This window comes from Mustela nigripes, chromosome 2 (assembly GCF_022355385.1).
Source record: "Mustela nigripes isolate SB6536 chromosome 2, MUSNIG.SB6536, whole genome shotgun sequence".
NCBI lineage: Eukaryota > Metazoa > Chordata > Mammalia > Carnivora > Mustelidae > Mustela > Mustela nigripes.
The window spans coordinates 96,322,972-96,338,694 of record NC_081558.1 but is presented as its reverse complement, the minus strand read 5'-3'; the positions used below and the strand labels follow the sequence as shown (position 1 = coordinate 96,338,694).

Sequence of the window (15,723 nt, the reverse complement as noted above, 5' to 3'; positions counted from 1 at the left end):
GGCACTAAAAGCTGCAGTTGACTTCCAGAACTGATGGAGCTGGCAGATACGAATTTTTCAATTTTATGAGAATGATAGGGATCTGAAATAAATCTTCAGTATTTTCTTTTTAAGATAAATGTTTTAAAATAAACGTCTGCAGCATGGATGGATGGCTAGTGCTGTGTCCTGTCTTAGAGCTGGTCATAAATAACACTGAGAAAAATAGCTTTGACCATTCCAAAAAGCACCTTTATTTTTTACTCTTAAGAGCCTGGAAGATTATATTTTGATGCATTAAGTTAGATTTCTTTTTATGCAGCTGCAAATATCAAGAGGAGCATAAAAATTTTCTTCAGATGGAAATAACTACTCAGGGCTTGGCTTAGAAGCCAATCTTAATTTCCAGATGTGTCTGAAAACCAGTGGGCACATCTAATGGTCAGAATACAAATACAAGTTTAAAGGAATTTGATGGATTTATGACTGTGAAACCCTTTGCTGAATCTTCAGGTGAAATAATTAATTGTTCTGCTGCCCAATAACCAAGAAAATAAGTAACTTCTGTAAGTCCAAACTTAAAAATATCAGTTTTGCTCAAACTGCCCCCACCCAATTTGGGTTTGTACATTAAGGAACATATAAATTTACAGTGGGACAACTTATTCAACAGCTTCAGTTTCCTATTTCACTATTGGAGGAGAACAGGGCTATGCTGAGGGTAGACATAATAAAGAATCAGACATATCCTTCATCTTTAAAGTCTTAGGTTCACTACACTAAAGTGAATTAATGGCATGCATTTACTTCCTGTTTGATGTGTCATTTTTTTTTCTGGTTATGTTTTAAAGAGGAGTTACACACTTGAAAATAAAGGTGAACAAGTGGACCTGCTTGGTGGAAGGACCTCTGCACACAGGCTGTAGAGAAGGGTTGAGGGAAGCCAGGAGCACACGTTCAATCTAAAGAGGGAAACCATGACTCAGCCCTGTATTTCCAATCTGGTTCATCAAGATAATCCAGATTCCTGTCTTTTTATCCTAAATCTCCCACTTTTTAAATACTGTCTCTTATTTTGTTAAGCACATTATGCATGCCAAACCAAACAGTTCCAAGATCCAAAGAGTTTTGCCAGTGTTTGTTTTAAAACCTCATTTCTAGGGGGTGATTAACCCTAGTATCATCTAGTTATGTCCAAGACGGGAATGCATTGGAATATTCCCAGTCTGGCAAAGAAGGTCTAGGGAAGACAACTCATCTTTTGTGGAAAAAACAACATGGAATTCACACTTCCAAGGGAATTTTGTTGAGCTGGGACCTATGAGGGTGGCTGGAAGATGTATGGAAATATCCTAATTCTAAACACCAAGGAAGTCACAGTTAGGTGCCCTTGGTGGTTATCATTCTACATAAAATAAAGATAAAGCCTTCTTGTGAGAGTCAAGATATCTTCCCCATGCTCTGCAAGAATGCTTATGAGTTTATCTTCACATAACGCTGAATTTCCCCGTTTAACCCACCCCCTCATTCCTTACTTTACAATGTTCTGTAATGAAAAAAGGGCCTTCATAGAGCTTATCTCTTAAAAGTGTGAAAGAGCCAATTTTTTTTCTGCCCAAGTAGCTCATAATGTAGCAGACAAACTGTCAGAAAAAATAGACTTCATCATGGTGAAAACCTTAGCCTGGCACCCATCTATCATAAAGCAATCTTCTAGAAATCTTGAAAACTTTCATTAAATTTCCTGTCTTTCTCCTGACAGTTATAAAATGTTAACAATATTACTCATGATGCAGGCATCTTCAGAAATTCTTTGTCCATTCCCTCCTCCCCCTACCATCAGCCATCCCCTTTTCTTCGCCAAAATCTGTGGAAGCATGAGACATAGCCATATTCTTCACACATCCTTCTTGAGACCTGGCCCTTGCAGGAAGTTAGAGAAGGAAGTAGTCATAATTTTGATGATAATGAGAAGACTCTCTAGCTACAAGCCATAGAGGGCAAAATGGCACTCACTGTGTTCTGATTCTTCCACCAAAGCCACACCCATGTGAAGCTTGAGGGTACAGCCCTGTCCCTACTCTCAGCAAATATTTCCTGGTCCTTTTTTTTTTCTTTTCTTTTGCCAATCTACCAAGCTATAAGTCTTCACCTGTCCTTGATATATGTGTAGTGGGGACAGTGGGTCACATACTTAATCTGTCTACAGGTTATCTTTCTAGAGGGAAAATTATTCCCCTATGGACCTTACTAGCCCAGCTTTTCCATCTCCAGAGTCCACTGTAGCAATATACCATCTCTTAGAAGAAGAAATAAAGGTCTTGCCCTGGAGGCAATACCCCAGAAAAAAAACCATAAGTCAGAAATCAGAACCACACCAGATATCAGAACTGTACCAGCAGTCAGAAGAGATATACAGCTTTGAAATCACAGGCTGATCTATGAGACACGCAGGGGAAGATAACAGCAATACAGCCCGAGCCTGCACTCTGTGGAGGCTTCCCAGCATGCCTCCCAAGTGAGCCAAGCCCCACCGCAGTAAGCTACCATCTCACCTGCAAAAGGAACTGGTGCGTCTTTATCCAGGGCGACAAGTGGTGGGTCCAAAATGACTGTGTCATTGTTCTCAGTTATGACTCCATGATATGAAGTCTCAATCCATGGTTTGTGCTTGTTGACTAGAACACAATGGAAAAACAAAACAAAGATTGACTTTCAAGATCATCACTTGAATAGCTAATCCACAATAATATTAATATTGCACATTTGTTCACTCATAGGCTCTCATCCAACAACCACATGAGAGACATAGAGCATTAGTTAGTTCCATTTTATACCTCAGTAACCTTTAGAAAAGTGAGATTTAGAGAGAAGCTCAACAATTCATGTGAACACAAAGAAAGTCAGGGCAGCACTGAGACTCAAACACATTTTTGGGCTCTAGACCATGGATCTTTCACCTTACCAAAATCCCATTATTTCTATTTCTGGATGCCCAGTATAGATAGCTACTGTTGAAAACTAACTAAAAGCTTCACTTCTTCAATACTACTGTCTATTAATAGATATTTCAGGGTTAAAGTCCATTATCAATCAACAAACTAGCAGATCATGGCCGTGTGCTTGAATTTCTGACCTCAACCTAATCAGATCCATGATCACATATTGTTACTGTATTTCATATATACACCTATCTGTATAAGTACCAACATATGTGTAAAGATACAGCAGGCATTTGAATATTTTCTGATCATATAAAAACTGTGTCTATCCTAACAGTCTAAATTACCTAGCAATTTAAGTTGTTTTTCAGTAATTTGACCAGGTAAATAATATATTGTCTAATGGAAAATTAACAAACTTAAAATGAATATCAGATAAATGTTACTGGTTGAACTGTGACCCTGAAAAAAAGACAAGTTGGAGTACTAAACTCCAGTACCTTGGAATGTGATCTTATTTGGAAAGAGGGTCTTTATAGGGGTAGTCCAGTAAAAATGAGGTCATTTGGGCAGGCCTTAATCCAAAATGACTGGTGTCCTTATAATAAAGGGAAATTTGGACACAGAGACAGACGTGTACACATGTGAATGCCATGTGTTGCTATCAGCCAAGCAACTACCAAAAGCCAGGAGAGACACCTGGAACAGATCTTTCCCCTTTACCTTCAGATCAAGCATGGTCCTGTCAACAACTTGTATTTCAGACTTCTGGCCTCTAGAATTGTGAGACAATAAGTTTCTGTTGTTCTAAGCCACACAGTTAGTAGTATTTTGTTAAGGCAGTCCTAGCAAACAAATACAGGATACTTATGGTCAACAGGCTCCTAAGTGGTAGAGAATTTAAATAAAACTTATGCTAGGGCTGGTGCAATATTCCTATGTGAATATCCCATGTCTGTCAATTCCAAATTTGTTCAGGCTCAGGCATCCCCTCTCTGGAAGACTGCAGTGGCCTCCTGACTGGTCTTCCAGTAAGAAGTCCTATCCCACTGCAATTCATGTTCTACACACACATCAAAAATAATCTCCTCAAATATTAACCTGATATTATAGGGTTAATATTATATTAGGTTAATATTATAACCTAACATTACTCTATTGTGGTATCTTTGGTTTGTCCTTTCCCCCCTCACATACACTCACACAAATCTGAGTGCAGAGTAGGTGCTTAAAAATGAAATAATATGTTAGAGAGAGTCCTAGAATAATCAAAGTTGTCCTGATGCCAATTCTCACACCCTGCTTCGTAGTTTGAAAGATGTTGTCATGTACATAATGCTCCCCACAGCAACTTAAGAGGTAGGTGTGATCGTTATGAAAATGATGAAGAAACCAGTTTCACAAGACATGACTTTCCCAAGATGGTCCCAGGGTTAAAACCTAATAATTAAAACCAAAACTCTTTCATACTGAGTAATATACAAAAAGCACACACATATGCATGTGTGCGTGCGCGTGCACACACACACACACACACACACATTCATACTATACTAGTCATGTACATTATAATCTATAACACACATTATATAATACATATGCATATTATAGTATATAATTTTCAGTAGCCACTGCAAAGCAAGAGCTTATGAAATTGAGAACAGTTCTGCTGCCATGGCTCCTGTCCCTTTCCTCCACAATCATGCTTCAAAAGGTCAGTTAAGAGTTGCTCTAGAATGGTTGGTAGCCTCAAGCTGGCCACCATTTTGCTTCTTCTCACCTATTCCACAGCAATCATGAACTAATCAAGAGCCAGTTTAGTGCGGTGGGGGCATATGCCTTGTTCTTCTCAGATCTTGGCTGCTGAAATCCATTTCTGCAGATTGGATCGTGCCCAGGGCAGAGAGTGGCTCTGCCCACTGCAAGCCTGAATGGGACAGCAGGCTCCTCCATGTTCACATGCTGGCATTCAAACCGGTGCTTCATTATGGACCCTGGAAGAATTACAGCCACCCTGGGCTGTCCCCACACGCCTTTGCTCTTTTATTAGCCATCAACACAAATGCAATGTAAATAATTTGCAGCTGTTGGGAGAAACAATTAATCTTTTTTCCCCTTTAATTAAACCTAAGGGCCTATTCATTAGAAATGTGTATAAAGGATATGCCACAAGCTTATCCAGTGTTTCAGATTCACTGCAGCGCTCAACTGGACGACAGGCAACCAAATCTAGAGTCACAGTTTCTGGGTTTCAGGCCCGGCTTGGCCACTTCAGGGCTGGCTCAATGTGAGTTACTGGGCCACTCAGAGTGTCAACTTCCTCAACTGTAACATTGGAAAAATGATACCACTTGCAGAGTAGTCATGTCATTCATATGCCCTTGGCTGGAAACACAGTTCTCGACCTTTCATTATCAGACTCACTACCCTGCTCTCTGACAGCATCAGCAGGAGAGGGGACAAGGACCTTAGAGTTGCGGTTCTCCCCTCATGAATGGGGCTAAATTTACTTCCTTCTATCGATAGGCCTGCCACCCTTTTCTCCTTTTCGTGAGTACCTATCACACATTAGGCATTTTACATACATACTAGGCATTTTACGTACATTCATTAATCCTCACTATGATCCCATTAGATAAGATTTTATATCTCATTTTGCAGCTGAAGAACTGAAGCTCGGAGGCATTTAAATGTTCCCTTTTTATAAGATAACAGTGTTAACATCCCTAGAGTTTCCTCATTCTTCTCCTACCTTCTAACTTACTTTATATCTTTCTTGACTTTTTCTTTGCCAAAGTTGTTAAACATTTGCATTTTGATATGTAAGCAAAATTAAATCTCCTTTGTTTTGCCTATAAATCAAATCCTCAGGGTTGCAAGCCAATAACTTAAATTTACATTATTTTGACCATGAGACCTTTGTTCATGGCTGAGCCAAGTACTATGCAAGGATAGCTTTTGCTTCTTAATGGTTCAAGTGTCATTCCACAGGTGACATTCTTTATATCCAGACTGTGACCCTTTCACACCATCCAGTAATTGAAATATTTAAAAACAACCTCCTTTGTATACTCTTTGTTTTCTGAACATATGGTTGTCTTTTTTCTTTTATTGAAATGCAAAGAAACTTTTCCCCACATGCCAACCATATTACAGCTTTATTACAGCTTTTTAAATCATTCCATCTATTACCCATTCTTCGTTTGTAAAATGGAGATACTTAACCTCATAGGAATGCTGTAAAATTTGCATGGGATCATTTAAGCAAATCTAGTAGCCCTGATATGAATAGACATTGAAATATCTTAAGTTCCCCTAAGCCCATCTCATCCTTCTGTGTGGCTGAAATATGGCCTTGCACTCTCAAAGATATTTAGCCCAGTTGCATTCATTCAACAAGTATTTATGGGGCACCTATTATGCAAGAACAGATTAACCATTGAGGGTAAAATGGGGGTGGGTCCCTGAAAGGAACATTTATCAAAATTCAGCATCCATTCATAACCAAAATGATCAAAAAATGAGGACTAGAAGGAACTTTCTCTATCTGATGAACAACTTTCTTAGAAACCTATAGCTAACATCATGCTTAGTGGTTAAAGAGTGAATACACACACACCCCTAAGAGCAGGAAGAATACACAAGGATGTCCACTCTTACCTTGTACCGTACTATTCATATTGTACTGGAAGTTCTAACCCATTCAATAAGGCAAGAAAAAAATAAAACTGTAAGATAAAAAGTAAAATTGTCTTTACTTGCAGAGAACCTGCTCTTCAGTGAAGAAAATTCTGTGGGATCTGCTAAAATGCTACTAGAACTAGTAAGTGAGTTTAGGAAGATCACAGTACATAAAGTCAGTATATAAAAATCAATTATATTTTTATGGACTAGCAATAAACTATTGGAAGTTTAAATTAAAAATGCTAATATGATGATATCAACAACCATGAAATATTTCAGAATAACTTTCACAAAATGCATGTAGTATCTGTACACCAAAGACTCTAATAAGATATTGTTGAATGAATTTAAAGAGAACCTGAAACAATCTTAGTGGAGAGATAGACAGTGTTTATGATTTGGAAGAGCCAGGATAGCTAAATGTAAATTTTTCCCTAATTGTCAATGCTACCCAAATCAAAATAATAGGATTTTTTAAGGATTTTTATTATGTTCAGTTAGCCAGCATATAGTTTATCATAAGTTTTTGTTATAGTGTTCAACCATTCATTAGTTGCATATAAGCTAATTCTAAAATTTATATGAAAATGAAAAAATCTGATATAGCCAAAACAAGTCTGGGAAAAAAAAAGGGGGGAAACGTTAGAATACTCACACTACTTGATTTTAAACTTATTATAAAGCTACTCTAATCAGGTGGTAAGGTATTAACATAAGACTGACATACAGATCAACAGAAAAATAAGACATGTAGAAAAAGACACACATACACATGATCAATTAGTTTCTGACAAACTTTCCAAGAAAACCCATTGGAGGGGAAGGATAGTGGTTCATTTATGCTGAGAAAAATTGGATATCCATATTAAAAAAATAATTTCAATTATACTGCACATTATACACAAAAATTATCTCTAAATAGATTATGGTGCTAAATGTGGGACTTAAAAATTGTGAAACCTTAAAAAAAAAAATTGTGGGGGCACCTGAGTGGTTCAGTGGGTTAAGCCTCTGCCTTTGGCTCAGGTCATGATCTCAGGGTTCTGGGATCGAGCCCCGCATCAGGCTCTCTGCAGGGAACCTGTTTCCTCCTCTCTCTCTGCCTGCCTGTCTGCCTACTTGTGATCTCTGTCTGTCAAATAAATAAATAAAATCTTTTAAAAAAAATTGTGAAATCTTTAAAAGAAAGCACAAAACAAAAGCTTAGTGTCCTTGGGTTAGGCAAAGGTTTATTAGAAGGGACAAAAAGAACACTGAATAAAAGATAAAACTGATCCATCAAACTTAATAAAATTATAATTTCTATTCTTTGAAGAACACTCTTCAGAAAACATTTTTTTAAAGCCATAGACTGGGAGATAATATTTGCTATACATTTCTCACAAAGGACTTATATCCAGAAACATACAAAGAACTCCTGCAACTCAATAATGAGAAAAATAATCTGTAAAAAAAAAGGGGGGGGCAGCAAAAATTTGGATAGACCTGTCACCAGAAGAAAGAAGAACATGAAATGATGCTCAACATTAGTAGTTATCAAGGATATGCAAGTTAAAGCCACAATTGGATGTCACTACACCATCACTAGAATGGTTAAAATAAGACTGACAATACCAAGTTCTAACAAGATGTGAAGCAATTGAAACTCATACACTACTACTGGTATGAATGTAAAATAATACAGTCAGTTTGGAAAATAGTTTAGCAATTTCTTATAAAATGACTCAGCAATTCCATTCCTGGGATCTGCCCAAGACAAATGAAAACATAAATTACTCAAAAAGACTTGTATGTAAATATTCATAGAATCTTTATTCAGAATAGCACCAAACTGGAAAATAAAATGACCATCAACTAGTGAACGGATAAACAAATTGCCGTGTATCTATATAATGTACATCTACTCAACAGTAAAAAGAAATCAACTACTGATCCATACAACAAAATGGTTGAATATCCAAAACATTCTTCTGGTGAAATGAAGTGAAAGAAGTCAGACACAAAAGACTACAGGCTATTTGATGCCATTCATATTCTAGAAAATGCCAAAGTATAAGGACAGATTATGGATCAGTAGATGCCAGGGTCTGGGGGTGGAGTAGGGTTTACTTGTAAAGGGACATAAGGGAACTTTTGGATGATGGAAATGTTCTGTATCTTGATTATGGTGGTGGTTACATTTCTGTGTGCCTTTGACAAAACTTAGCAATCTGCACATATCAAAAGGTTGAATTTCATTCCATATAAATTATACATATAATTTATAATGTGTTAAGAATAAAGTTATTATCCTCAAGGGACCCTCAGACTGGAGAGGGATCCGTGATAACCAGTATGGCAAGAGAGAGATAAGCAAAGAAATAGCAGGGTGTATGGGAAAAGAAAGGAGAAGCAGTAATCCAAGCATGGTAATCCAGAATTACTTCCTGAAGACGTAGATTTGAAATCATGAGTAGTATGAATTAAGCAGATGTAATGGATTCAGGGGTCCCAGGCAGAGGAATGTGCATGGGGAAAGACCAAGGGAAAAAGCACCTGGCGACCCATAGGGGAAATGTGAATAGTTAGGTTTGGCTGAGAATGAAGTTCGAGGGGTAAGTCCTGCCAAGAGGCTGAATGGATAGACAGTTGTCTACATCACTAGGGATTACTGGCATGTATAGATTCATCCAAGAGCCACCTCCAAACCCTGGCTTTATGGACACCAGAGAACCAACTCCTTTCCAAAAAGAAGCAAGAGGGGTTGATGCTTGTGCCTTGGCTGTCGTTAAGCAATCTGTTCCCTCCCCTGACAACTGTTCTGCCTTTTTGTTCCAATAGAGTGAGGCCAGTCAGCTCATTCTTTGCTCCATTTGGATGTAACTTCAGAAGAACTGACTTTTAATCAGTTCTTCACAAGATAATCTCCCTTTTTGTTATACAACTCTTCTTGAGGCTGAACTCTATCATATCATGCCCCCTTAGGACTGCTCCTTACCTCTGTCTGGATCTTTCCCATGTTGTTTCAGCATCTGGAGAAATGTCTGTATCTTTGCACTCATACAGAGGAAACACTAGTGTGATATTTCTGCTCCATTTACAGAGAAATTAGGTCTTACAACCCAATGCGTCTTTAACTAGAGTGCAGATGCATTCTCAGGAGCACTCCTGGCCTTCTCTCTTTGCCTCCACCTCTGAAAAAGTGCATTAACACTCAATCAAAGCAGCCGATGATTTACCCGTTCAGTCTTTCTACTCTTATCCTAAAGTTGACTCTCAGAACTCCAATACTTACTTCTGGGTAAAAGTGAACTGCTAGTAAAAAAACAAACAAACAAACAAACAAACAAAACAAAACCAAAAACCAAAAACAATACAAAACAAAACAAAAACCCATGCCGTACTGATTACAAAATGCTCTAGAGAGGTTAACTTACACCCTAGTAATAGGTCATTCTTGTGGTGAGGCTGGTCTTTTGCCTGTGATGCCCAACTTCTCCCTTCTAACCTGGTGCTCTGGCAGAGGTGCTTAGATCCAGGTGGATGTCTAACCCCAGGGGAAATCAATGGATGGAATACGCTGGACATTGGTTGGATCTTTCAACTTCATTTAGGAGACAGGCTCAAAATCTATAATTTATTTGGTGATAGATACTTTAAAAAAAGATTTTATTTATTTATTCATCCATTCATTTATTTTAGAGAGAGAGAGAGAGAGAAAGCTTGAGCAGGGGAAGGAGCAGAGAGGGGGGGGGGGGAGGAAAGAGAGAATCCCAAGCTGACTCTGCACTGAGCACAGAGCCTGACATGGGGATTGATTTCATTAACACTGAGATCATGACCTGAGCTGAAACCCAGAGTCAGACACTTAAATGACTGAGCCACCCAGGCATCTCTGGTGATGGATACTTGAGATAAGAGGCCATAAAGAGTTTGGGTGGCATACATGTAATGATCACTCAAAGCTTAGGGGGAGTTGAGAAGCCATTAAAATCAGAGAGCACTAATCTACCAGGAAACGGGATCTGGGACCCAACAAGCAGAGAGAAGAGAAGTACTCCAAGCAGCTGCAGGAGATACAGAGGCTGGCCACCCAGCCTCTTGTTTTCTAGTCGAGGACCTGCTCAGCCTTCATGGACTCATCAGTGTGTGGGGGGTGTCTGAAGTTGCCAAGTGAAGTTTTTCATTCATTCTGTCCAGGCACCTTTTTTTTTTTTTTTATTTGTAGTAGTTTGAGCAGCATATCTGTTCTTGCAATAAAATGATTCTTAACTACAATAATTGAAATAACATTTATAAAATTATTTTTATTCCCTTCTCCAGGAACCCTCTTACACTGTTGGTGGGAATGCAAGTTGGTACAGCCGCTTTGGAAAACGGTGTGGAGATTCCTTAAAAAATTAAAAAATGGAGCTACCCTATGACCCTGCAATTGCCCTACTGGGTATTTACCCCAAAGATACAGACATAGTGGAATGGAGGACTATCTATATCCCAATGTTCATAGCAGCAATGGCTAGTCGCCAAACTGTGGAAAGAGCCAAGATGCCCTTCAACAGACAAATGAATAAAAAAGATGTGGTTCATATATACAATGGAGTTTTATGCCTCTGCTCCAGAGTTGAGGGCAGGATAGGACCCCTGTCCAGGTAAGAAGTCAGCTTGCCTGCAGGCAAATCTGATACTGCACTTTCCTGCTTAGGATCCATCAGCAGTAACCCTGCCTTCAACTGCAAGATCAGATAAAGCCCCCCAAAGGTGCGAGCTCTCCACTACCCATACCTTTGCCCCTGTTGCACCATCTGCTCCTCTCCTCTCCTTCCTCCTGACTGCTGCTTGTACATCCTTACAGATTCAGCTCTAGCTCCACCTCCTCCCATGGTCCCTCTCTGCACCTTGTATCACCCAGTACCACCTGCTGTCATGCTACAGGTCTACTGCATTGTCAATAGCTGTTTCCTGCCCCTCTTCGCATACAAGTATAAGCCCTCTGCAGAACGAGGCAGCATCCTGGTCACAATGATATCCACAGGACCTAACACAATGCCCAGCATGCTGGTAAATGAGGTGAGCACACCGCTGCCTGGCTGACACCTCCAATGCCTGAGGCGATTAGTGATACTTTAATTCCAGTGAGCGGGTATTCCTACATCACCCAAATAGAAAGAGGGCGTGCCTCCCAAATCATAAGGTGACATTTGCCATCACTTAATTAGAGGCAATGTATCTTTCTTGCTAGAGGTACCAATTAGAGAGTTTTAAATACAAATCCCATGTGTGTGACTCACACATGCAAATATTCACAGAAGATGAGGGTTACATTTCACTATTTTAATTGGGTTGAAAAGCATTTGAGGAAAAGATGACTGAGTTGTTAATCCTTAACTGCTTGATAAATGCTTGCAGTGAGGATAGCATGTTGCTTTCCTTCCCTTCCTACCTCTTTCCTTCTATCCATTTGCCCATCCATTTATTCACCATTCCTATTTTTTCTTCCCTTCCATATGTCATTTCCCACCCATAAATAATTATTTGGAGTGTGGATTCTCTCAAAGTCCTTACCCCAGCCTGGGGATGAGCCACATGCCATTATCCTATTGGGTACTGGCAGGTGGGCCAGGAGTAAGGCTAGGGAGAAATGTGTACTGAGGGATTGTATAATCTTACAAAAGTGAGTTTCATTTGTCTCCACATAAGCCATCTGGACAAAGCCAACTGTCCAAAGTTTGTGTGAAGACAAAGCCTGAGTGAGATTGGGTGCAAAGGGGTACTGGGCTCCTTGTCATAGTTCTGATACCATGTAACCCACAGGGTCTTTTAGGCAAGTCTTTCAATATTTCCAGACTTCAGCTCCCACTCCTTTATAAGTGGAGGTGATACCAATTCTGCAGGGTTAGCAGGAGGACGATAAAGTGAGACCCTGAGTCAGAGCTGACTCAGTAACTAGCATGTCGTATGTCCACAGTAAGGTCTCCTTGATTCTGAAGTTCAGCAACCACAGGCTGTGATGAGGACCCACATGGGACCCTGTGTGCCCCAGGTAGACAATGCTCAAGTCACCCCATAAACCTGTTGGTGGGCTGACAACTTAACAGAACTCCCAGGGGATGGGAAAATTGAATTACAGCTGTAGAGAAGATTAGGAGTCATTCAAGAGGATCATTTGGAATAGGAAGAAGTGGGGTGCAGGTTCTGAGAGTTTAATGCTCCCATTCAGTTGCTGGAGCCAACTCATTTTTCCACGCAAAATGTCTTACCTACTGAACGAAATGATTGTTACATCTATAATTCCCCAACATTGCTATTCCTTCAATATCTTATACCTCACTGCCTTTTAAACACCTTTAATCCCTAAAACCAGCCCTTAACTTACTTGGGAGTTTATACTACTAGATGCAATTGTCTAAAACTCTTTCTGTAATCACTATTGTTCACTGTAATCAGGAACTATCATTCCTAAGGGACCTCTATGTGCCAGGCTCTATAGCTATGATCCCATTAAATCCTTACAACCATCCCCATGAGAGGACAGCATGGGTTCCATTTCATGGATGAGGCTAAGGGGGTTCAGGGTGCTTAAATAAGTCAAGGTCATGACCCCTCATGGAGGAACTGAGAGTCCCACCCTAATCAGTATTTTTCTCTCTGAGCAGGGATCAATGCAACAGCACACATTTGTTTCTAACTCCTGTAGGTCCAATCTGGGATCAAGTGCTCTGAGGGAGTGCAAGGAGATAAACCTGCAAAGACTGAAATCTACAAGATAACAGTCAGTGTTCTCCAGAGAAATAGAAGCAACAGGAGACAGAAAGAGATATATACATATACACATATCCATACCTACATACATATACACATATCCATATCTACATATACATATACACATATCCATACCACATATCTGTGTGTATGCGTGTGTGTGTGTATGCATAAATAAGAGGACTGACTCACACAATTATGAGGGCTGGCAAATCTGAAATCTATGGGGCAGACCTGCAGGCTACAAGCTCAGGCAGGTGTTCATGCTGCAGTCTTGAGTAGAATTTCTTCTTTTCTGGGAAAACTCAGCTTTTGCTCTTAAACCCTGTCAACTGATTGTATGAGGCCCACCCCCATTATTAAGGATAATCTCCTTTACTCAAAACCAATTGATTGTAGATATTAATCACATCTCCAGAATACCTTCACAGCAACACCCAAATTAGTGTTTCATTGAATAACTAGGTACTATAACCTAGTCAAATAGACACATAAAACCAGTCACCATGCTCACTGAAGAATCTTTTAAAATGTTATGTTCAAAAATGAGTGAAAAGATTTGATGTGACAGTGCAAATTCCTTTTAACCTCAGATAGAAACACCGTATTTTTGTTTCCCTACTGGCAAACTAATAAATAAAACCTCTGTAGCTTACGATATCAACTTTGTTCCAGAGGATAGGAAATGTGTGATACATTTTTATTGAAAATTCCATTTCATGTCTTAGATCTCAAGATGTTCAGAACAACGAATGGCAATTATCTCGTTTATAGTATATTCACTGCAAAATGCTCATCTTCTTCTCACTGCTTCAGAAAGAAAGCACTGCCTGGCCAATTTCACTTCTTATTTATGTGGACTATTTGGCTCCTTTCTGGAAAGTCGTGGAATATCAGAGGTAGAGGATAGGCACCAAAAAGTCTCTCCTCCACCACCACTAAATAAGTGATCCTAATAAAGCTGTAAGCCAAATACCCTAGGTCACTCTCATGATCAGCCCCAAGCAGCAGGGATTTCAGACAAGCTGGTTCCCTTTGCAGTTAGCCACCTACAGCATCATCAGCTCAGGCACCACGAACTCAGAAAACCATTCTCTGAGCCTCTCCTTTCTCTCCACCTCTGAAAACACACCCAGACTGAATTAGGTCTCCCTCCTTGTCTTCCCATGGCCACCTCCCTAACCTTAGCACACTAAGGTCCATATTGGGCTGTAAATATCCTTTGTGTCTTTCTGCTAGTGGATGGTGGGGAGAGATTCCAGGTCTTCCATGTTTGTATCTCTAACTCTAGCACACATAGCAGTTCTCAAAATATGGCCCAGGAATTCTTGGTTGTCTCTGAGACCCTTGAGGGCTCACAACTTCAAAACTATGTTCATAAAAGTACTGAGATATTATTTTCTTCCTTTGTTCTCATTCTCCCTGGAGGAGTGTTCCAGAGGCTATAGAACATGAGACCACAACAGAATGAATGCAGCAGCAGATAAGAGAATTCAGCTATCTTCTATTAAAGCCAAACATTTGTGAAAATGTAAAAAAAAAAAAAAAAAAAAAAGGCACTCTCTTCACTATTTTTTTACTTTGAATAACATAGTTCTTAATAAAAATATTTTGTCAACATGACATGGGTTTATTATTATTTTCACTGTTAGTAAATGCATATTTTAAATTTATCAGCTTTAATTAGTAATGCAATACACAGCAATAGGTATAACCCACAAAAACATAAATTTGGGGGGCCATGGATTTCAGTAATATGAGTGTTAAAGTGTTTTTTAGACCAAACAAGTTTGTTCTATGACCTAGTAAAGGATTTACAACATAGTACTTACTCCTTATGTAGGAAGAGAGAGAACAGATGTGAGTGGAGAAAACAGAGGAGAAAGACGACAAAGAGACAGAGGGGAGGGAAGGAAAGAAAAGATATCTAAAGTTGTCAAGGCAAGACTCATATAATCCACTCTCAGATTCAACTCAGTTGGAGGAAAGTTGATCAATGTAGTGACAACATCAGTCCTTTCTCTGGTTCTGGATGTGAAAGAAAAGCTGCCAGTTGACTGAATAGCTTGCACACCAATTGTTGCTACACTGGGTGGGTAATAGAGCTTCTGATTCTTTTGGAAAAAGGAAGAAGAGCATCTTCTCTTGCTGTATGAACTTGAGTGTATGCTGTCAAGAGAATAATTGTCTGAAATCACAGTCTTTATATCTCTTGCAACCTGGTTGGAGAAACTGCCATAAAAAGAAACAAACTTCATAAATCATTCCTGCAAAAGGCATCAAAGGTTAAAAGCATCGTGATGAATTTCTGAAATAAATCTGTACTCTGAATTTTCAAAGTGTTTGGGAGGCAACCAGTGTGTCTCAAAAGGGTAACTCC

The 15,723-nt window shown here is 39.3% G+C and overlaps 1 protein-coding gene across 1 annotated transcript in view; it reads right to left on the bottom strand.

Moving 5' to 3' along the window:
• CLSTN2 (calsyntenin 2) overlaps positions 1-15,723 on the bottom strand; it is a 602,866-nt gene that overhangs the window by 370,299 nt on the left and 216,844 nt on the right. Inside the window, exon 2 of the mRNA XM_059391040.1 lies at positions 2,535-2,657. Coding sequence (XP_059247023.1) covers positions 2,535-2,657 — 123 coding nt within the window. The remainder of the gene's footprint in view (positions 1-2,534; positions 2,658-15,723) is intronic.